We start from the raw sequence: 25141 nt of genomic DNA on the forward strand, positions 1-25141 counted from the left end.
CTACATCTAGTTTGTTTTTCCTCGGCACTATGGCATCTACCTGCAGGACAATGCAACATGCCTCACAGCTCGCAGTGAACGTGCGTTGTGGGAAGGGCACCAGGATGAATTTACCGTACTCCCCTGGCTACCAAACTCCCGGATCTAAATCCAATCGAGAATCTGTGGTACCACTACGATCGAGCTATATGCGCCGTAGCACCTAAACCGAGAAACGTAGAGCAGCTGTCCATGACACTGGACTCAGCATGGCTCCACATTCCTGCCGGTACCTCATTGACTTTCTTCCTGCACGTCCGCGCTGCAAAAGGTGATAATTCAGGCTTTTAACAGGTGGTCACGTTAATGTGACTGGACCGTGTAGAATAATGTAAACGATTTAAACAGCGCACGGCAGGAAAGTTCTCAGGGCTCACGGATTAATCAACCATCATCATCCTCCTCATCATCATCATTACCATCATAGTTCAGCCAATTTTTCACGAAATATTTATACGCACAGACCTTCCTCGTGAATCAGTCTACCTATGAGGAAAAACCGTACGAAAATTCCTGAGATTAGCCTGCACGTACAGACAGAAAAACACGGCGAGGGACTAACTTATAACATGTCTAGAAGAATGCAACGTTACCTACGCCTATGAAGAGAAAACTGACCCTGCGAGCTACAGCAATCATGCACTGTTCAACTGAATAAAGCTTCGTGAGAAAGAAACGTCACAATTGCTGCTTTCATAAAGCAGAGCCAAGTGACCATTTCCTTAACGCAGCAGGCTGGATAACTGATATAAACACGTGGAAGTAAAATATTTCATCTTTGGATGCCTTGTGGACGACAATAACATTAATTTTAAAGTCCTTATAAGCTAGTGTGCATCTGCCAATATTTTGCTGTTTGCGAAAGATGTGCAATTCTCTGAATGGCGATGCGGTAGTGTGTGGAATACAGTCCCGGGAATGCAGGTGCACGCCCGGGCTTTTGGCACCGATCCAAAAACGTGTAGACGGCGATCGATGTTTCTGGGTGCCAGGCCTTACGCCTTTCCAGCAGTCATTAGAAATCACGGAAACGTCATAATTAAAACTGGGGTTCCCCCTGCAGCAGCAAACGTTAAATATCTTGGAATGTGTCTAGCTGAACTCTTAAATTAGCAGGAAAACGCACCTGAACAGTTAAACATGCTAAACTCTGACTTAGTACGTCTCATGAAGTACCGAATACGGGAAGTTGAACAACCAGTTCCCCTTCTTACATACAAAGTATTTGTCCGACCCATTCTCGAATATGTATCTCAGGCATGGATTATGTCCTCTAACGAAACGTAAAGAATTGTATCTGCTGACCGAAGGATGCTTCGAACAGATGGACTTCGCAAAAAATTCGGTGTGGAGATGTTGTGCCAACTCCCTCCAGCGCCCTATCAAGGCCTTGTTGCTTCCATGTGACGACCCGTCGCTGCTGTTATCCGTCCCCTAGACTTAGAACTATTTAAACCTAAATAACCTAAGGACATCACACACATCCATGCCCGAGGCAGGATTCGAACCTGCGACCGTAGCAGCAGCGCGGTTCCGGACTGAAGCGCCTACAACCGCAGGGCCACAGCGGCCGGCGTGGACGTATCGTTTATCAAGTAGGTGGTCATAATTTCTGGCTGTCAGTGTACATTTACGGGTTACGGTGTTTCCTGAGGGGATTTATATGCAGTATGGAATTGTACGGAAGTGGAAGGTGGGGGATAAACAAGTCACACCAGAAGAGTATAGAAGCTTTTGAAATGTGGTACTACAAATGCGCACCTGAGATTAGAGGGGTAGATCGGTTAACTACTGTGGAGGCACTGAATCGAAATGGGGATAAAAATTTATGACAAGACTAGTAGAAGGGTTCGGTTCAGGAGACGCATCCCGGAGCCCCAAGAAATCGGCAACTTGGCAGTGGAGTGGTGTCGAGAGCAAAACTGTAGTGGAAGACCAAGTCTTGACTACAGTTGTTGGTTGATTGCTTGGTTTTATTTTTGAAGGGACGAAACTGCGTGGTCATCGGTCCCGAAGCTTTGTGACAAGACATTTTCATCACCACTAGTTTTTCTGTCATAAGAAAATAACTATGTGTTAGTAGCGAGAGTGAAATCCTTCGCATAAATGTATTCTGAAAATACGTGTTGCCAGAGGCGAGAGTAAAACAGATTTGAACAATTTGTCAGATACGTGAAATCCGTCTGCATGTGGTTGTGAACGGGTTCGCGAATTGATAATACTCGTGAACGTTCTGAGTACACAACGTCGGAGCCAACACAACCGCAGATTGACATGAATGAAAAAAACTAAATGCGAATTTTTTCAAGATATTTTCTAGTCTCAGTGTATGGTGTTCTTCAGCGATCGGTTGTAGCCTCATTGAAGCAGTTTGTTCGGGTGATATGTTCGGATATTAAGCGGTAAGTATAGGACTGATTTGGCTCAAGAATCTAAAAAAATGTAGTAGTTCTCAGGACTATTTTGAGTTCCATCCTCTATTTTAGTTGCAGAAGATACGGACTTTTCAAGACCTGCGTCTATTGGAAGGCAGAAATATTCGAGGCGTTGTTATATCATCGAAAAGTCCTCTTGTTTATACTGCTTATTACGACAGCATCATGATGCAAACGGCTAGGGAAATTTTTAGGGGCTCAAAAATGGTTCAAATGGCTCTGAGCACTATGGAATTTAACATCTGAGGTTATCAGTCCCCTAGACTTAGAACTACTTAAATCTAACTAACCTAAGGACATCGCACAAATCCATGCCCGAGGCAGGATTCGAACCTGCGGTTCCAGACTGAAACGCCTAGAACCGCTCGGCCACACCGGCCGACTTTATGAGCTCGACCAGACTACACAGCAATCAACTCGTAAAATACAGGGTGGTTATAATTAAACTTTCTCTATTTAACACGTTATAACACGAAAACTAATCACCTTGCGAGTACCAAACTTGGTAGCATTAATGCTTCATGCGTCACAGCGCTACCGTCCAGTTCCAACTACGAGCACCAAGTGCCGTGATCAGTCATCGTGATTCATAGTCTCACACGCCTGACTAGTCGCAGTGCGCTTGTTGACGTGTCAACACGAGCTTGGACAAGAGGAGCAGGACATTAGTGGTGCAGTTACGTCGTCAAAACAACAGTAATGTAGCAGCTGCACTTCGAGAATATCGCCAGCGGAAAGGATTATGGAAGGGTCCTCTTTCTCCACCTACTGTCCAGAGCATGGTGAAGTTCTAATCGTGCTCTGGGCGTCGTTCCAGGAGGAGGCCGATGACCGGTTGCACCGCGAAGAGGCCGATGACCGGTTGCACCACGGGTGGTTGACGAAATCGCTGCTGCTATGGGAGACAACACTGGGCAGTTCCCGATCATCAGGCAATGCGCATGCTGTGTCAAGACAGTCGAACATCCCGTGGTCCACTGTACGGAAGGTGCTTTGAACCATTCTCACATGGTATCTGTACAAGATCCACATCGTACAGCAGCTTGCACCACAGTACCCACAACGACGTGTTGACATTGCTCTCCACTTTCTCGCAAGGGTAGAAGTTGACGAGGGTTGACCCTGGACAATTCTACGGACAGATGAAGCTCATTTTTCTCTTACGGGTGAGGTAAACACACAGAATTGCCGAGTGTTTTGATCTTCACCTCCAGTCACTGTGCATGAAGTTCCTCTGTATGGCGAACGCATCACCGTATGGTGTGGCTTCACGGCTACGTTCAACATTGGTCCACTCTTTTTTAATAGGTTGGCGCTCAAGGACCAAAGACGTGCAGTGTGACTGGCCAGCATTACTGTGATGTGCTTCTTCAGCATGTCGTACCCGCCCTACAGGAGAAAGACGCATTGAACTCAACTGTTTTCGTACAAGATGGGGGCCCACCGCACATCGCTCGTGAAGTTCATCTGCTTCTCCGAAACACATCTGGAAACGTTCGAATTATCACCCGATCGTTTCCAAATGTTTGGCTGGCACGATCACCTGATCTCATTCCCTGTGATTTCTGGTTATGGGGCTACGTGAAGGACAAGGTTTACCAGGGGAACATTCACACATGTGCTGGTCTGAAGCGCAACGTATCAAGAGAGGTAGCCAGCATACCTACAGACATGCTTCGTTCTGCTGTGCAGAAAACAATCCTGCACTTCCAGACTCTTCTGGACACTAATGAGCGCCATATTGATCCCCTTTTGTAGCAGTAATGGTGCCGGCATGTAATGGTATGATGTACCGTAGCGGCACATTAAAAGCGTTTCAGTTGAATTGATTCTGCATTATTTCTCTTCCCCATGTCCTTGAAATTAGTGCTACCAAGTTTGGTCCTCGTACGGTAGTTCGTTTCCGGTTATAACCTGTTAAATAGGGTAGGGAAAGTTAATTATGACCACCCGTATTAGAAAGTAGTAGCTGAATTTCTTTTGCTTTCAAAACAATGTTCAGTCTCCTCCGTATGCGTAGCGATCAGGTGTAGGCTGTGAGTATACAGCTATCCGGTCCTTTTTCTCTGAAAATAACTCTTGCGGATCTAAGCGATTTCTTCATTCATGTGATCGCTTCTAGTTTCAAGGCTGATGCCCCATTGTTCCAGCTCTCTTGCTTAATAAAGCCAGACGAGCTGTCATTCTTCTGCGCGTGACACATACGAGTTTGCGTGCGCGTGCGCGTGTGTGTGTGTGGGGGGGGGGGGGGGAGTGGGGCTGCATCTGGAGGGAGCTCAACATCGCGGTCATCAGCGCCCGTACGCTGACTGTGTGAGGCGAATGGGGCTATAGAACACAAAATGAGAATAGCTTAAAATACAACTTAAGACCACATACGCTCCGTTGTACTCTTTTTTGCATGAGCACACGCGACTCTTATCAACGGTATAATGGAGAAAGCGAGTCGAGGTAGAACATTACAATGACATCTGATCTGGACAGCCACTAAGAGGCAAGTCCAGAAAAGAGGATAGGCGGGTCATGAAAGTAACAAAGGGATGAGCCAGTCGTTCTCTAACATACGATAAGTGGCCACCTGTGAGCTTAAGTAGAAGTGAAGATGAAACACAAAGTCGTAAAACACGTGCCAAATTCAGCTCATTATCACCTAAAACTGTGGGCAGGTCTGTCGGTAAACCACCTTGAAACCTCTCGTCATTACATAAAATACGGTGTTAAAATGTGGCGAACCGTAACCAGCACACCACATGCACCACAAACAGGCGGTTCATCACTTCCGAGGACGAAGTCTTGGGTCGGGGGGCTGCGTCCCATCCGAAGTCGTGTTAAACAGACTTCATCAATTCGAAGTAGCCGAAAGGGGGTGCGCCATGGCCTCACAGTCGCTTTTATTGAATGCACCTTATTTCCCGTCAAGCCCAGCCACTCTTACCCCCTAAGACCCATGACAGACCGTCGCAGCAATGGCAGCGCAGCGCGCGGAGGGACAGGGCAGTCAGTTACAAAGCCACTCTCTTCTTTACACGGCAACAATCCCAAAGACAACTGTTGTGGGTTGGCAGGAGAGCCAACACCGGTTTACTAGAGGAAGCCGAAAGGCACGCGTTTTAGCTCACGCAGGCTGGCGTGAGGTCTGGAACAGGACAAGGAAATTAGACTGTAGAAAAAAACTGACGTAGCTGGTGGAATACTTAACTTTAATCCATAAACGGTGAACGTCGCTCTTGACGGTACATGTTTTACAGTATCAATAGTAACTGGTAATGGCGCCTTGCTAGGTCGTGGCAAATGACGTAGCTGAAAGCTATGCTAACTATCCTCTCGGCAAATGAGAGCGTATTTTGTCAGTGAACCATCGCTAGCAAAGTCGGTTGTACAACTGGGGCGAGTGCTAGGAAGTCTCTCTAAACCTGCCGTGTGGCGGCGCTCGGTCTGCAATCACTGATAGTGGCGACACGCGGGTGCGACGTATACTAACGGACCGCGGCCGATTTAAAGGCTACCACCTAGCAAGTGTGGTGTCTGGCGGTGACACCACAACAACTCCCATCAATCCTTTCGATCTTTCGCCATACACGATCCAGATTACGTGTAACAAGTATCTCGTATTCGGTACCACCTGTAAACTCTGTGTGTGAGTAAGCGGAACGAGACCGCGAGGGAGCAATCTGCCTGGAAGCGGAGCGCCCGTGGCGTGCGGCCAGTTCGTGGGACAGCTGGTCTGCTTCTGCCGTCGCGTGCCTGTGGTGGGCGTGGACCCCCAGTGGGGGCGGCTGGTTCGATATTACCGCCACGCCGGGGTATTTTGGGCCAGACAGGAAAAGCTTCGTGGCGCCAATTCCAGGAAGCAGGTGCCGACCAGAGTCCAGCAGTCTCAGAACAGTCGAAGTAAGCCCGCAAAATAAGGTGCTTCAGAAACATTCATCTTGTTTCACAAGCCTATATCTCCTACAAGAACGAAGACGGAAACATGAGATGAATTATAACTTACGCATAGGAATACAAAGTTTTTATTAAAAAACGGATCAAAATAAGATTGTATCAGTGGGAAGGCTGTGCGTCCGAATTATAATACAACGCCTAGAGAATGAAACATAAATAGGAGTAGAACAGAGTGGCTTTGCCTCAGGTCTATCCAGTGTAAGGAATATATTTACTATGAAAGAGACAACTAGGGGAAGGCATCAGTTTTATGGATTTATAAAAATAATATAACACATACTAATAAAGAATCTACACTAAAGTGCCAAAGAAATTGGTACACCTGCCTAATTTCGTGTAGGGCTCCCCGAGCACGCAGAACTGCCGCAACACGACGCGGCGTGGACTCGATTAATGTCTGAAGTACTGCTGGACGGAACTGACACCATGAATCCTACGGGGCTGTCCATAAATTCGTAAGAGTACGAGGGGATGGAGATCTCTTCTGAAAAGCTCGCTGTAAGGCATCCCAGATATGCTCAATACAGTTCATGTTTGGGGAGTTTGGTGACTAGCGGAAGTGTTTAAACTCAGAAGAGTGTTCCTGGAGCCACTCTGTAGCAATTCTGGACGAGTTGGGCGTCGCATTGTCCTGCTGGAATTGCCCAAACCCGTCGGGATGCAAAATGTACATTAATGGATGCAAGTGATCAGACAGTATGCTTACGTACGTATCACCTGTCAGAGTCCTATCTAGACGTATCAGGGGCCGGCCCCATATCACTCCAAGTACACACCCCGCAAACCATTACAGAGTTTCCAGCTGACATGCAGGGTCCATCGATTCGTGAGGTCGTCTCCATACCCTTACACGTCCATCCGCTCGATACAATATGGAACGAGACTCGTCCGACTACGCAATATGTTTCCAGTCATCAACAGTTCAATGTCCGTGTTGACGGACCCAGGCGAGGTGTCAAGATTTGTGTCGTGCAGTCGTCAAGGGTACATGAGTGGGCCTTCGGCTCCGAAAGCCCATATCGATAATGTTTCGTTGAGTGGTTCGCACGCTGACACTTGTTGATAACCCAGCATTGAAATCTGCTTCAATTTGCGGAAGGGTTGCACTTCTGTCGCTTTGAACGATTCTCTTCAGTCGTCGTTGGTCCCGTTCGTACAGGATCTTTTTCCGGCCGCTACCATGTCGGAGATTTGATGTTTTACCCGATTCTTAATATTCACGGTACACTCATGAAACGGCCGTACGACCGTATTATTACCACCAACTTTCAAATCGTGCACTGATCACCATTCAAAGATAAGGGAAATTAGAGCTTGCACTGAGGCGTTCAGACAGTCGTTTTTCCCTCGTGTGATCCGCGAGTGGAACAGAGGTGGGGGGGGGGGGGGGGGGGGGGGAAATGACTTCGGCGCGAATTGTGCCCTCCGCCACAAACTGCAAGGGTGGCTAGTGGCGTATATATGTAGATGTAGAAAAAAGCGAAACCACGCTAAACAAGTAATAAAATCACTCCAAGATTCTTACGATAAATTTATTACAAAGATGAAACATATACATGGAAGTATACGTGGAGGGCAGAATTTCACCCATGAAATGTCGAAAAAGTTTAATCAATTGGAAAGAGACAAAGCTACAATTGATGTAATTAATGAAGAACAATGGATAATAGATTATAAAAATTACAGTATAGTGAAACTACTGCAGCAAAAAAGGGAATACGTGCCTCACCGATACGATAAGACGAGTCAATAATGCACTTTGTAAAACTTACTCAAAACATTAAATAATCGCTTGAGAGCAATAGCAGATGTTTTCCTGGGAGAAGTGCTAAGTGAATTTAGGAAGAGACGCTCTTCGAACGATAACATTTTGAGCATTAAAAGAATTCTAGAAGAACGACGGAAAGTCAGTCCAGAAACATATCCTGCCATTACCGACTACGAGAAAGCTTTTCCCTCGATTATTATAACGACTATTGTCAGTAATGGAAGAAACCGGATATCCAATACATCTGATATAAGCATAAACTTTCATGAAAGTTCCAAAATAATCTTAAAGTTAGGCGGCTCAAGAACGGAAGGGACAATAATAAATCAAGGTGTCAGCCAAGTATGTAACTGTTAAGCAAATGGAAGAATGTACTACGTGAAGAAATACAGCTGGAAAGAGAATATCATATGTACGTTATATTACGTGCAGCTGATGAAGTCCTAATACAGGATAAGGACGGAGATTTAGAACCTTCCGTGTATAGATTATACGAACTAAGAAGACAATGCTAGAATATGAAAATGTCCATTAAAATTAAAGTTGTGTCAATATGGATTGTTATTTAAGACAAGACTCTGGAACTAGTCTTCAGTTTCAGATAGTTGGGGTGTGATAACTTAAATAACGATGCTGTACAGAATAATATCAAATTTCAGCAGCTCAAAGCAAAGGGTGTGTATGTCTGGCTTTAAATGTTGTGAAACCTAGATTGAGATAAAGAAAAACAAAACATGAAATCGGCTAAAATGATATTTTAGAAAATCTGTCAAAGGTTTTTCGTGGAGAGATCCTATAAAAAATGAGCACATACGAGAAGAGTTAGAAAAATTTCACTTAAACGACAAAGTAAAAGAATACAGGAAGAAACTGAGGCGCCATCTTCAACATATGGAAGAAGACAGAATTCTCGTCATTGTAAATAAATACAAACGCTAAGGAAAAAGAGATGTTAGAATCTTAGAAAATGAAAAAAGACAGGCTTAAAAATGTGGAGTCAGAACAGGCGTATTGTCTAAACATTGAAGTGAAGAAGAAAATTACAAGCTTCATCCGTCAACGACAGGTCATTAAATTTTATCTTGCTTTTCCTAACCTACTTCTTCCCTCCCCCTCCTCCCCTACCCTACCCTTAATGAGTGTGGTGATAAACGGCTATGAAGAATGGGTGGGGGGGGGGGGGGAGGTGGAGGCGGAGAAGGCGCGCGACGGTACAGAGATATCTCCGCTGCTTGTAGAAGCGAGTTAACAGGCGTCTGTCTGTTAGGAAACCAGTTTCTTGTGAGCAGCTCCTGTTACGAGAGCGTCGCTCGAGGTCGTGTCTGGACTATACCCACCCAAAGCAATCAACGCGGGCTCGTTTTAACCCTGGCCTCGGGACAGCCTTCTTATCTGTCAAAGATTGAGCACGCGTCTCCACTGAGTCGTCCGTCTCAGCCGTACTAAGGGACCAGTGATAGTTCACGACTTTTCGAAAACAGACGAAATCACAGAATGGCGCTTTTCCACCATTGTTGCCTAATGTGCCTTTGTCAGCGACTGACAATGTCTGAACAATGGTGCTACGGCTTCGAACTCCACAGCCACGTGTTTCAAGGAGAACATTTCATATGACTAGTTGTTTTTACCATCGCTCAAATACACACACTGGAGGAAATAGACAAGAATCTTGTGTGGCTACCCACTTCAAATAAACAGGGCATTGGTTCTGCAGGTATTGTGTTTCACTCAAACATTCTGTAGCGAAGATAACATTAATTCTTTTTATTTTAGACAACCATTTTTGACAGACTTTCCTGTCATCTTCTGATCTTCAAAAATTGTTACAAAATATGTTCATTGTGACTTGGAACCTCATGTCAAGATGTCATAATAGTGGATAAAATGTGGCACATTATACAAAGATTTGTCAAAAATAAAACATTTACAGCCAAGAAACACATTGTGCACATCGCCTTGTCCGTGTATGTAGCGTTCACAGATGAAACAATTTTGATTTTTTAGTTGTCTCCAGAATTTGCCATTTATACAATGTCATCAGCATGTAATAGTATATTACTATATTTGTTCTGACATTGTAATTCTGTCAGAGACAGCAAAGGACTTGGAAGAGTAGTTGAACTGAATGGACAGTGTCTTGAAAGGAGGGTATAAGATGAACATCAACAAAAGCAAAACGAGGATAATGGAATGTAGTCGAATTAAGTGAGGTGATGCTGAGGGAATTAGATTAGGAAATGAGACACTTAAAGTAGTAAAGCAGTTTTGCTATTTGGGGAGCAAAATAACTGATGATGGTCGAAGTAGAGAGGATATAAAATGTAGACTGGCAATGGCAAGGGGCAATGGCAAGGAAACCATTTCTGAAGAAGAGAAATTTGTTAACATCGAGTATAGATTTAAGTGTCAGGAAGTCGTTTCTGAAAGTATTTGTATGGAGTGTAGCCATGTATGGAAGTGAAACATGGACGATAAATAGTTTGGACAAGAAGAGAATAAAAGCTTTCGAAATGTTGTGCTACAGAAGAATGCTGAAGATTAGATGGGTAGATCACATAACTAATGAGGAGGTATTGAATAGAATTGGAGAGAAGAGGAGTTTGTGGCACAACTTGACTAGAAGAAGGGATCGGTTGGTAGGACATGTTCTGAGGCATCAAGGGATCACGAATTCAGTGCTGGAGGGCAGCGTGGGGGGTAAAAATCGTAGAGGGAGACCAAGAGATGAATACACTAAGCAGATTCAGAAGGATGTAGGCTGCAGTAGGTACTGGGAGATGAAGAAGCTTGCACAGGATTGAGTAGCATGGAGAGCTGTATCAAACCAGTCACAGGACTGAAGATCACAATAACATATTTGTTCTTGTTTATATGGATCCCTTCTGGCGCTCTTTCTTTCCATTTTCTGTCTATATAAATATTAGAAAGAGTACGCAATAAAGTACACCCTTTTCTCTCACCGTGGTTCATTAAAACCTTTTCCCCTGTATAATACGTTATACATTTAAATTTTAGAAACCTACCAGTTTATAGACCCAGCTGAAGTATAAACGTAATCCATCAATATGTTCTTCAAACTATTTGTTGAAATTTCTTGACGTATCTGTCCAGTTGCCTGTACTTGTTCAAGCTCAGTTATCGATAATGTGTCTTGAGTTTCGTATCTGTCTCTCTGAAACATGAAGTATGCTGAACAACACAGGTCTTTACATAAAATGAGTGAATCCACTCCACTCTCCTTTTCAAACGACGTTAAGTTAAAACTCCTGCAGGCATCTGCAGACGTTCCATTTCACTGGGACTGTGCTGACAGACGGGAAAGGAACCACAGTGACAAGACAGCACCCGCCCCTCACCTTGCGCATGCGCAAAGCTTCTTGGTCGCTAGCACGCGTGAGCTATTTTTGGGGCACTGAAGATATGTCATACGCACGTCACCCTTGGTAGGATTTATTGTAATTGAACGTCAACTCATGACGCATTGGCGACAAACGCGTTCAAGAAATCTTGAGATGAATTATACTGTACCCAATTTCCGATATTCAGCGTGGCCGTGTCGTTAGAGATGTCAAGTTAATGAGCTGAAGGAAGAGCATTCGCGTCCTGCTGTATGTCAATTTTTTTTTCATCTTCACGTTAGTAACAGATTTTGAAACCAGCAACGATGTTTGTATTCTTGTCACAAATATTTGGTCATTTTTTCCGAATATGTAGCGATATCTAAGAATGTGGTTAGGCAGGACCCTACGAATAGTGATTAAATTCTTGCGAGTGAAACGAGCAACAATAACACTTATAATTCCTCGCTTATAACGAACATTTAGCTGTTTATTACCGAATATGTCACTATATCCGAGGGAGTGGCTAGGCAGGAACCTAAGCAGACAGCTTTTGCTGCGTATTGTAATTTGGCGTATCAAACCACATGATCACACTGAACATCGGCGCCCCCACAAACAGGAGAGGTGCGCATACTATCTGCTGAGAGGCTTTCCGAATGCGCAAGGTGAGGTACAGCTGTTGGCTAAAGAGTCTCGCAGCTACCGTGTCGTTCGCAACAGCAGCTGCATACAAAATATGAAACCGCCGCAGCTGCATGCAGTGTACGCGACGCCGTTCAAGGCCCCACACACGAGCAACCGATCGCTTAATCGATTTTAATAGATCGCACGTGTGTAGGCAAATTGCAGCGATATGTCACTGATCGCTGGTGGCGTGGAAATTCCGGGAAATCTGATGGATAGCATGCAATTCGCGCACGCAATATGGCTGCCTGGCTAATTAGCAGAGATGTGTGGCAACATGGTAACGACTATTTTCTCCCGTTAATAAACATGCTTGGGCAATTTTACTTTGTTTCGCTTTGCCCACATTGAGTAACAAATTTAAGACAGAATTTAAAGTTATCCAGGAACCACGATAAAGTTTTTGACTGGTGAACAGAACGAGACACCTAGGCGTACCTATCGTAACGTTACGAGGAAATTTTTTTTAAATTAAATGATCAGGGCAAATTTATCACACAGTTTTTACTCTAATCCCTTGTCATTCCATATAAACAAGCTCTCCTTCATACAACTAATAACTAATGTTACGGAAATTAGTAGTGCCTGCTGTTGGTATCTCTAGAGACAAGTCGAGTAAAATGTGTAAATACCTGCAGTTAGATTTTAAGATTAAAAAATTAAAACGAATTGAGGACTAATAAAAGTAAAACGAATTGTATTGGCAGACTGGAAGGGTGTAGACAACACATTTGGCCTCGGTGAAAAATTTAATATATTCTATAAACTAAACACATCAAAAAAGTTTTGAATCACCTCGGTTCCGAGAGTTCCGGAACCTGTACAGAAAATTGGAATAGAGATCAACATAAACATCATTTCTGCTCTTTTTATTGCTCATGAAAACCACACATAGCATGTTGTACCACCGTAAAGGAAGACCTTCAGAGGTGGTGGTCCAGATAGCTGTACACACCAGAACCTCTAATAGCCAGTAGCACGTCCTCTTGCATTGATGCATGCCTGTATTCGTGGTGGCATACTATCCATTACTTCATCAAGGCACTGTTGGTCCAGATTGTCCCACTCCTTGACAGCGATGCGGCGTGATCCCTCAGAGTGGTTGGTGGGTCACCTCGTCCATAAGCAGCCCTTTTCAATCTATCCCAGGCATGTTCGATACGGTTCATGTCTGGAGAACATGCTGGCCTCTCTAGTCGAGCGATGTCATTATCCTGAAGGAAGTCATTCACAAGATGTGCACGATGGTGGAGCGAATTGCCGTCCATGAAGACTAATGCCCTGCCAATATGCTGCCGATATGGTTGCACCGTCGGTCAGAGGATGGCATTCACGTATCGTACAGCCGCTACAGTGCCTTCCATGACCACCAGCGGCGTACGTCGGCCCCACATAATGCCACCCCAAAACAGCAGGGAACCTCCACCTTGTTGCACTCGCTGGACAGTGTGTCTAAAGCGTTCAGCCTGACCGGGTTGCCTCCAAACACGTCTCCGACGATTTCCGGTTGAAGGTATTTGCGACACTCATCGGTGAAGAGAACGTGATGCTAATCATGAGCGGTCCATTCGGCATGTTGTTGGGCCCATCTGCACCGCGCTGCATGGTGTCGTGGTTGCAAAGGTGGACCTCGCCACGTACGTCGGGAGTGAACTCACGTATGATGCAGCCTATTGCGCACAGTTTGAGTCGTAACACTACGACCTGTGGCTGCACGAAAAGCATTATTCATCATGGTGGCGTTGCTGTCAGGATTCCTCCGAGCCAGAATCCGTAGGTAGCGGTCATCCACTGCTGTAGTAGCCCTTGGGCGGCCTGAGCGAGGCATGTCATCGATAGTTCCTGTCTCTCTGTGTTTCCTCCGTATCCGAACAACATCAGTTAGCTTCACCCCGAGACTCCTGGACACTTCCCTTGTTGAGAGCCCTTCCTCGCGCAAAGTAACAATGCGGAAGCGATCGAACCGCGGTATTGGCCGTCTAGGCGTGGTTGAACTACAGACAACACCGGCCGTGTACCTCCTTCCTGGTGGAATGACTGGAACTGATCGGCTGTCGGACGCTTTCCGTCTAATAGGCGCTCCCGGCCGCAGTGGCCAAGCGGTTCTAGGCGCTTCAGACTGGAACCGCGCGACCGCTACGGTAGCAGGTTCGAATCCTGCCTCGGCAATGGATGTGTGTGATGTCCTTAGGTTAGTTAGGTTTACACAGTTCTAAGTTCTAGGGGACTGATGACCTCAGACGTTAAGTCCCATAGTGCTCAGAGCCATTTGAACCATTTTGTAATAGGTGCTGCTCATGCATGGTTGTTTACATCTTTGGGCGGGTTTAGTGACATCTCTGAATAGGCAAAGGGCCGGTGTCTGTCATGCAATATCCACGGTCAACGTCTATCTTCAGGAGTTCTGGCAACTGGGGTGATGCAAAACTTTTTTTGATGTGTGTAAACTAGTTTCCAAGAGAGGCGCTTTAAAACAAGCTTAATAAATTAAATTTCTTATCTATTTTAAATTTATGTTTTACAAGTATTCCTGAAAGTACTGAAATCAGCTGCAACCGCTGCTTAGCCCTAGTCGGTTTAGATAGCAGAACTTCTCGACGGAGTGACGTTCGTAATACATACTGACTGAATACATACTGATTGAAATTGCTTGGCATATCGCTCGTGTTAGGGGTGTCAAGACCAGCGAGCGACCGATTACGGATGACATCGCATTCGACAGATCGCTGCGATTTGTCGCCTCGTGTACGGGACCCTATAAACAATTGCCGACCAAGTGTGGCACGTGATATACACCCAGTTTGAAACCTGTGGAACAGTCAGGCAGCGCCTACCGGACTGACTTCACGTAACCGCGTCGCCTGGCATTTCACATACCTGACAGATGAATGTCGCTTGCTGCACTTGGCACGATACACAAATTACACTTACTTGTGACAATTTACGAGACAGTCTTTTGCTATCCTCTCTGTACCCAGGACAGTAAGAAATGATCCCGAGTTCAACATTCATTCTGGAGTTTATGATAGCAGTAGTGAATAGAGCAAGAGAAACGAAGCACATAAAGTGTGAGAAATGCCTGCAAGTGAAATGTCAGAGACAAGTGCAGTAATATAAATTAAGAAATTTGTGGGACAGGATGGAGATATATAAACAGAAGTATGCAGTGGTGTTTCCTATAAACCAACATCCGGAACTTCAGCACTAACATACCGAATGAACATTCTACATATGTGCCTCTTTTCCCTAGGTAATCTATAAATATGCACCTTTCATCAGTTAATTGTCAGTGAGGACCTGAAATTCTATATGTATTTTATGAGAGCAAAAGCTTTCTATATAGAAAAAAAAAGGAAGTTTGCAGTCTTCTTGCAGCAAAGGAGTGGCTGATCGCCTCTAAACACCACTGAACCGGAAGAACGTTGTCATTATGGAGAATATGACGCAACGGTTGTCCAAATGTGTGTCATACTTAACTTAAAAACCCAACGTGTTTCGGAAAGAGATGATTCCATTATGATTATAGCATGGCATAATGTGTTTAAGAACTTGATAATAGGGTCATGCCTTCCCAAAACATCTTGTAGTTCATCAGAGAAGGTTATTGTCAGGAGTGCCACAGGGAAGACTGATAGGACCGTTTCTACATACATAAACGATCTTGCGGACAGAGTAAGTAACAGTTTGCGGCTGTTTACTGATGGTGCTGTGGTATATGGGAAGGTGTCGTCGTTGAGTGACTGGAGGAGGTTACAAGATGACAAAATTTCTAGCTGCTTTGATGAATGGCAGATAGCCCTAAATGTTGAAAAACCATGCAGGTTTTTACGAAGAAGCGACGATACCTGAAATGGGAATCACTGGAGGGAAGGCGACGTTCTTTTCGGGGAGCACCATTGAGAAAATTTTGAGAACCGGCATTTGAGGCTGACTGCAATATGAGTCTTCTGCTGCTAACGTACGTTTTGTGTAAGTAACTTGAAGATAAGAGAGATTGGGTCTTGTAAAAGGTATATAGATAGTCCTTTTTCCCTCGCTCTATTTGCGAGTGGAACAGGAAGGGAGATACAAGTAGTGGTCCAGGGTGCCCTATGCCACGCACAATACGGTGACTTGGAGTATGTATATCCCTCCTAATACCGTGGGGTCTATAATGACCCCAGGCCGTAATTTTCTGTAAAATATACCTTGTTTCCTATTGCTAAAAATTATGAAAAATTCGGACTTTTCATGAATTAAGTAATGGGTTCGTAATATATTAATGTAACTTTTTGAAAATATTTAGTTTTGCCGAAAATCAAGAGAGAACCACTGAATACCACTGGGGTTAAGTGTGACCCCATTTCTCTCTTGCGGTATTATTACCCAATAATGCTGCATTGAATCCGTAACTGTTGCTGTATGTCCTTTGTTTTATTCTTGCAAATATTGTTGTAACGTGTGATTGTTGCCAATACTTTATAAGCCGACAGTTATTTGTTCCATACAAATGGATACGACTATTGTGTGTGTTGCATTTAGTGGAAAATGTCTCGTCACCTTTCCGAAGACGAAGTGCTTGAAATATTACTGCAGGATAATCCTCTATCTGGAGAATCAAATAGTGATATCAGCGATATAGTTTCTGATGTCTCATGCAGCGATGGAGAAATTGACATCTTAGAAGAGAATATTCCTCAATCAGACGGAAGTTCAGAAGAAGATTTGGACAGCGCAGATGTCCAGCCTGAACAGGAAGTAACATATATTTCTGACTGTTGTAATTATGTAAGTACACATCGCATTTTTGTAAATGTGCGTTAGGGTCAAGCGCCAAGATATACCCTTTTTATTCTTTATTTTTTATTTTGTGTAGGTCTAAAAACAAAGGAGAATTGTGGCACAAACTCGAGTTGAGAAGAGTTTGTGGAAGAGAAGAGAGATGGAACATAATGCGAGTAAAGCCAGGTCCAACAAAATTCGCAGTGAAAAATGTAGACTCCATAGAATCAGCTTTTCAGTTGTTTCTTAGGAGAAACATTGTTGATGTAATTCTAAAGTGGACTAACAAAGAGGGTAGTCTTGTTTACGGTAGTATATGGAAACTAGTACATGCCACTGAACTGAAGTGCTTTATCGGTGTCTTGATCCTAGCAGGTGCTTACAAGGCCCATAATGAAGCAGTTACACATCTGTGAAACAAAGAGGATGGTAGACCCATTTTTGGTGAAGCAATGGCTAGAAATCGCTTTACGCAAATTTCAAGGTGCATCCGATTTGATGACGAAGATGTGAGACGTCACAACCGTGCTCCTAACAAGCTGGCTCCCATTAGAGAAATATTTGAAATGTGATTACATATATAGGGTGTTACAAAAAGGTACGGCCAAACTTTCAGGAAACACACAAAGAAAGAAAATATGTTATGTGGACATGTGTCTGGAAACGCTTACTTTCCATGTTAGAGCTCATTTTATTACTTCTCTTCAAATCACATTAATCATGGAATGGAAACACACAGCAACAGAACGTACCATCGTGACTTCAAATACTTTGTTACAGGAAATGTTCAAAATGTCCTCCATTAGCGAGGATACATGCATCCACCCTCCGTCGCATGGAATCCCTGATGCGCTGATGCAGCCCTGGAGAATAGCGTATTGTATCACAGCCGTCCACAATACGAGCACGTAAAGTATCAAGTTTGGTACCGGGGTTGCGTAGACAAGAGCTTTCAAATGCCCCCATAAATGAAAGTCAAGAGGGTTGAGGTCATGAGAGCGTGGAGGCCATGGAATTGGTCCGCCTCTACCAATCCATCGGTCACCGAATCTGTTGTTGAGAAGCGTACGAACACTTCGACTGAAATGTGGAGGAGCTCCATCGTGCATGAACCACATGTTGTGTCGTACTTGTAAAGGCACATGTTCTAGCAGCACGGGTAGAGTATCCCGTATGAAATCATGGCGATGAATCGAGGAAGTACAGAACATACTGACGAAACTAAAATGAGCTCTAACATGGAAATTAAGCGTTTCCGGACACATGTCCACATAACATCTTTTCTTTATTTGAGTGTGAGGAATGTTTCCTGAAAGTTTGGCCGTACCTTTTTGTAACACCCTGTATTTCAAGAAGCATATGTTCCTCAAGCAACGTAGCAATTGATGAACAACTTGTGGCATTTCGTGGTAGATGTCCATTTCAGCAATATATACCTTCAAAACCAGGAAAATATGGGTTGAAATTATGAGCTGTATGTGATAGTGCAACGTCTTACACTGGTCGACAAGAAAATGAATCTCGTGAAGTTGGTCAAGGCAAGAGAGTTGCTTTAGATATGGTGAAAGGCTTAGAAAACAGTGGCAGAAATGTAACAATGACAATTTTTTCACTAGCCTTAGTTTGGTGAGAGAACTTCTGAAAATCAATCTCACACTCCTAGGAACAATTAGAAAAAATAAAGGAGAACTACCACAAGCCTTCACTCAGACCAAAGGTCGAGTCAAATATTCATCTATTTTTGGATTCCAAGAGCATACTTCAATTGTTTCATATTGTCCGAAAAAGGGAAAAGTTCCGACTTTGCTCAGTACAATGCGTTCAAGGAAGGAAGTGGAAGATCATGAAGAATGCAAGCCAGTAATGATTCTGGATTATAATAAAACAAAATCAGGAGTAGATACTATGGACAAGCTGGTTAGAACGTACACTACAAAGAGGATGAGCAGAAGGTGGCCAATGGCATTATTTTACAACGTGACTGATATCAGTGCACGGAATGCATTTATTATATGGCTACATCTTACACCAGACTGGGCTAAAAGGACCAATTACAAGAGACGGGCACTTCTCGTAGAATTAGGAAAGCAGCTCGTCGGAAGAAAGCCAGACAAAATTATTTCCCCAGTACTTCCATCAACAGTACAGACAAACAAAAGAGGAAGGTGTCCGTGTTGTTAAAGGTCTGAGGATAGAAAATTCACCGATAAATGTTCAAAATGTGGATGTTCTGTGCGTAAAAACCACTCTGCAATTTATTGCTGTAAGTATAATGCGTCATAAATGTCAATTAGGAATTTAATCAGAAATGTTTGTAGTTTCATGAGAATCGTTTGTAAATTATACGGAAATAAATAATTTAAAAAAATATGCATTTTAATTTAATGTAATATCACTGACGTCGTGTTTTAGATTGTGGAAAAAATAAGGAATGTGTTTTTATTCTACCATTATTAAAACTATCCTTAATAAAAAATAAATTCCGTTGGGGTCACTAAAGATCCCAGTGGTACTCAGCGTAACAAAAAATACTCGGTATTAGAAGGGATATAGATGCAGAAAGGAAATATTGACAACTGGATTACATGTTGTGACAGAGGTACGTTAAAATACGACTGAAAGGCGTAAGTCATATATAAAATTTCTCATCCATAACAATTAAAACATGCACAGCATGGTGGTTGTCATTTCGTATTTCCTCACCAATGTACAGCTAGTGCATTGGTGAGGAAGTACCGAACAAGCACGTTGTGCGTGTTTCAATTATTATGGAGATGAAATTTTATATTTTTCTGACGCTTTTCGGCTATATTTTAACGTACATCTGCCACAGCGTGTAATATTCCAGTTGTCAATATTTCCTTCTGAGGAAGACAGTTTATAAACGTTGAAACTATGGTAATGGGGTTTTAATAAACCCTCCATTTTGCAACTGTCTATTTTCTTGTAGAAATAGTAAACAGTTATTTATAATTATTAGCTCATGCTTAACTTTATTCTTTGGTCAATGTAATAGCCGTGTAAATTTCGCGCCTTATTGAACTGTCGAGCTGTCTAGTAAGACAATGTATGCGTGAAGCAAAACGAATAGAACACGTAAATTTTACTTCCGCTGCCATTTTAAGTCATATGGAAAATTTTCTACTGTAGGTAATTATCTTTCCCATAACTTTCTAGTTACTTTCATATCATTGTGTTTCTATTCGTAGAGGTAATGTGTTCCCTTGCAGAGAAAATCACTTTAAACTAGCGCAAAAGGCAAAAACTAGTTATGCACCAACAAAAAGTACAGCAGGAATGGAAAAATGCTACATTCTTGTAATATATTTCTTAATGCGGTAAACTCTATGAAGAAAATTACGACTTAAATGAGCTACTCACAATATTCCGTGGCAGTCGACATGCTTCAAACTCTATAATAATATTTTAGAAATAATTCTGCCTATGGAGACGAAACTAACGTATCGTACGCTAATGCACAGATAAACTGGCCCAGATCTCCATTATTTGTTGCGACTAGTTCTATTCGTCAGGCGCGAAGCACCGAGGAGCAGGATTGCCAACAGTCTTCTCTTTGCGCCGATAGTGATACCGGGTGGTGCTTGAAATATATGACGTGTTGCCACCCGAGCAGTGAATAACTTAGGACGTTCACGTCTGTCTAGTTGAAGCGAGTAGTAGCGACATGTGGCGATTTATCTATATTTTAATTACAACGGTCTCTGTGTCTCTGTTTGTGATGCTTGCGTTTGGCTAGTGTTCTGTAATTTTATTTTAGACATAAATCAAATTCCACCTGTGACGTACAGAATCTTGAGGTAACTAGTGTATGTTCGAAACGGGTGATATTAGATATGTGACACTTTAAAAAAAGTGTACCCTTAGTTATTTTTAGATTTAGATAAAACTTACGACACTTGACTGTTTGAGATTCTGAAAGAAGCAGGGTTGAAATAAAGAGAGCTAAATGATATCAAAATCTTGTACAGAAACCACACTGCAGTTGTAGGAGTCTAAGAACATGAAAGCGAAGCAGTAGTTGAGAAGGTAGCGAGACTGTATTACAGCCTATCCCCGATGTTATTCAACCTGTTGATTGAACAGTCAATAAAGGAAATCAAGGAGAGTTTTGGGAAATTATAATTCAGGGAGCAGAAATAACGCGTGGGTTTGCCGATGACACTGCGACTCTCCCAGAGACGGCGAAAGACTCCAGTTGAACGCTACGGATAACGTTTTGAAAAAAGTTGTGAAATTAACGACAAAAGTAAGATCCAGGTAATGAAATGTAGTCGATGCTGAGGACATTAGGTTAGGGGCAAACCTGCACTTGACGGTGTCCATGGCTTTTATGTTTGCGTGCTGCTCTTTGTAACGCTGGGAAGTGAACACCACGAATAACTAATTACAAATTCGTTGCTAATTACACTGGTCGTTCGTAATTTCCTATACTTCGTAAATGAACTTAGCTGGTATTTTGTTTCACTTGCACCAGTTCAAGCTGAGCTTATAGATCTCACCTTAACTACCTCGGAAATTGCGACATATTACTGAAAAACAGTCATGTTTCTGACAACCGAGATCATAAATTTTATCGTACCACGTTTGATCCGCAGCAGTTTCATGTTTGCTATTAGGTCCCAACCTAACTACAACCTGGAAAATAGTGACGTATTCCGAAAAGCCTGATTACGTTAAACGATTCTCACTGGCTACCACATACTATCACCGGACTGGCTACGACCAATTATTACGTGCTGCCAACAGCAGCAAGCAGTGGAAGAGCCGTCACCGTATGTGCAGTTTAGCCAAATTACGAAATGGAACACAAAGTCAGGTTTTTTATTTCGGTTCGAGTCCTGCCTCGGGCATGGATGTATGTGACGTCCTTAGGTTAGTTAGGTTTAATTAGTTCTAAGTTCTAGGCGACTGATGACCTCAGAAGTTAAATCGCATAGTGCTCAGAGCCATTTGAACAATTTTTTTTTATTTCGGCAGCATAACAAGTGATGATGGCCCAACTAGAGAGGATATAAAACACAGATTGCAATACCAAGAAAAGCGTTTCCGGAAAAGAGGAAATTATATATAATTTTATATACACACACACACACATATATATATATATATATATATATATATATATATATATATATATATATATATATAATTTCCTCTTTTCCGGAAACGCTTTTCTTAGTATTGCAATCTGTGTTTTATATCCTCTCTAGTTGGGCCATATATATATATATATATATATATATATATATATATGTGTGTGTGTGTGTGTGTGTGTGTGTGTGTTCCACATCTCCTAACTACTTGACTGACTTCAATCAACCTTTGTACACACATCCCCTACTGTCAGGCAGCCGTAGCTTTGGGGGTAAGAACCACTATCATGACGTAATAATGATATGCGTGGAAAGTGCCACATCATACGTGACATTTTAATTTATTACTTCTAAGCTACAACTGTTCGCAATAAATTTCACAGACAGTATTTACGTATGTCGCAAAATGCACCTACGTTATATCATGGCACCAGAAATAGTTCAGGAGATATGACGTCAAACTCTGAGATACGAAAAAAAAAATGCCGCATCATGCATGAAATTTTAATGCATTCGTTCTTTAGTAGCGAGACACTCCTACAATTGATTCAGCTTAAGGAAATCCCTGACACCTGGCAGCACTTCTGACGGCTTGGAACTGCTAAGCGTGAACGGCTGTAGGGGGAAACAATAGCCGTCTACAGAGTTTCGAAGAGGCGTTGCCATTCAGACGTTTACAAAACAGCGTTGTAGACACGCGAAGCAGCTGCTCCCAGCGTACAGAAATTGTTTGTGCAGTATGCTTATTTCTTTGTACCATTCAAATGGCTCTAAGCACTATGGGACTTAACATCTGAGGTCATCAGTCGCCTAGACTTAGAACTACTTAAACCTAACTAACCTCAGGACATCACACACATCTGTGCCCGAGGCAGGATTCGAACCTGCGACCGTAGCAGCAGCACGGTTCCGGACTGAAGTGCCTAGAACCGCTTGGCCACAACGGCCATCTCTTTGTACGACTGTTTCATAGGCTGAAGTTTTTACGAATACTTAGAAACGATTTTTTTCAATATTACACAAGAAACAGTTCATTTTGGGTTTTCGTTTTTAATATAAAATTGGCAAAATAAATACCCAGGTAATGTTGGGTGTGTAGCCAGTTAGAAATAATTTTCGTTGTTAGTCGTTTTTCAGTACATCTGTGGAGTGTACTCTTGTTCAGAAATGCTCTTTCCTTCGCGCGGGACTGCAGCCAAATAGGTTTCTTGGAATATATTTCCGCCGTTTGACTTTAATCATTCACTCATTTCTTTTTATGCAATCATGATTTCGGCTTTGTAGCCATTTCCTAATGCATGTTGAGATGTTAAAATATGTCTGATGTGTCTGTGACATGTCATCGCCGGCCGCTGTGACCGAGCGGTTCTCGGCGCTTCAGTCTGGAACCGCGCTGCTGCTACGGTCGCAGGTTCGGATCCTGCCTCCGGCATGGATGTGTGTGCTGTCCTTAGGTTAGTTAGGTTTAAGTAGTTCTAAGTTCTAGGGGACTGATGACCATAGATGTTAAGTCCCATAGTGCTCAGAGCCAGTTAATACATTATTGTGACCTGCAGTCAGCGACAAATGCAGCTCACAGGAATCTATTAGCCTTTTAATATGCCATACTGTATGTTAAGGGTTTCTCATTATGCACAGTGTCATCCATATAATGTATCTTCCTTATGTGCTCGTATCCTGTAATACAACTGATCTATAAGACCAAAAATATGTTTTTCGACGATGACATGTCGCAGACAGGTCAGACATGATTTAACATCTCAACATGCACTAGAGAACGGCTACAAGCCGATATCATAACAAAATGTACAATTAAGCCAAATGGCGGAAATTTCTTTAAAGAAACAACTTTCTACGGAAGCGAACGTCGATGATAAACACTTCTGACAAGAGAATCGAAGCTTTTGAAATGTGGTGTTGCAGAAGAACGCTGAGGATAGGAAGTTACTTCGAACTACTAGTTTCAGCTTGACTACAAAAAAACACGTTTGATCGATAAAAAACTTTTCACAGCCAAGCAAAATACCGCTATGGTGAGGCCAAAAACGGGCTTATGCCACGAAGATTACGAGAGCATACATTCTAAAGATTGAATAATAAACAAACAATTGAATGCAGACGGTTTTCTAACGCCCCTCACGTTAGCTGATGATATGGTGTACTAATTTAGACCTCTGGTTGATTACGGCTGGCACTCACAGGACGCACACAACGTAAAAGAAAAGATAAAAGACAAAATCTGATGTATCATATTCCACAACCTAAAAGAAGCTGTATGTATGTATTTCAGGAAAATAATAAAAGCGCCACTGAAGATGCCACAACTGTGGTGAAACATGTTTTGGTGATAATTTTTGTACTTGCAGAAAGGCTGACTCATCCTCAATTCATTTTTCTGTAAGCACGGGAACTGAACTCAAAACTCCAATATGATCGTCTTTGTCTCCGGCAAACCTTATTTCACAATCCCGCTGCATAGGTATAAAACTGCACTGAAGGAAAATAACGTAGTGTAAAGGTGAGTGCCGTACCAGGTTCCAGAAGGTGAGGTACTTTGACTGCCCCAGTCTCCAGAGGAGTTCTGCGCCGGGCGAGCCGTCCCCGCGTGGGAACTGGACGGTGAGACCGCCGTGAATGGCGACCACGAAGTGCGCCACCGCCACGGCGTGAAGCGGCAGCAGCAGGGCTCTCTTCACGTCCATGGCCGAGGGTCAACTGCCGCGCGCCGCCCGCACTCCACGTTTTCCTTCAGGCGTCGCCCCCTCTCCGACAACAAGGCGCGCAGACGCCGTTCTTAATCACCGCACACGCGGTCCGCTATTATGAAACTGTCGCCGAGCCACAGCTGATTGCATCCGCGTACCTTCCGTAGATGGTCTGAGGAACGAATTCGCACCTTTCCTTACGGACCCGGCAGTGCTTAAGCGAACGGTTCTAATCTAACCCGCGCTGCTTTGATACAGAATCTCACCTCCACTGCGTTTTAGGTCAATAGTAACGCAACTACGGGCGAAGGAAATCCAGGCCGCTGCGCTGCGATCGTTTGCAGGTTGG

At 43.3% G+C, this 25141-nt stretch overlaps 1 protein-coding gene across 2 annotated transcripts in view; it reads right to left on the reverse strand.

Annotated features, from left to right (window-relative positions):
• LOC126161409 (androgen-induced gene 1 protein-like) overlaps positions 1 to 25141 on the reverse strand; it is a 244359-nt gene that overhangs the window by 199366 nt on the left and 19852 nt on the right. The window contains exon 1 of one of the 2 annotated variants that reach the window (XM_049917192.1): positions 24619 to 24804. The exons of the other annotated variant lie outside the window; for it this stretch is intronic. Within the exon in view, the coding sequence (XP_049773149.1) occupies positions 24619 to 24789 (171 nt within the window). The 5' untranslated portion in view covers positions 24790 to 24804. Of the gene's footprint in view, positions 1 to 24618; positions 24805 to 25141 lie in introns of those variants that run through there. 2 annotated transcript variants of the gene reach the window in all.

The sequence above is a fragment of the Schistocerca cancellata genome, chromosome 2 (assembly GCF_023864275.1).
Source record: "Schistocerca cancellata isolate TAMUIC-IGC-003103 chromosome 2, iqSchCanc2.1, whole genome shotgun sequence".
Lineage (NCBI taxonomy): Eukaryota > Metazoa > Arthropoda > Insecta > Orthoptera > Acrididae > Schistocerca > Schistocerca cancellata.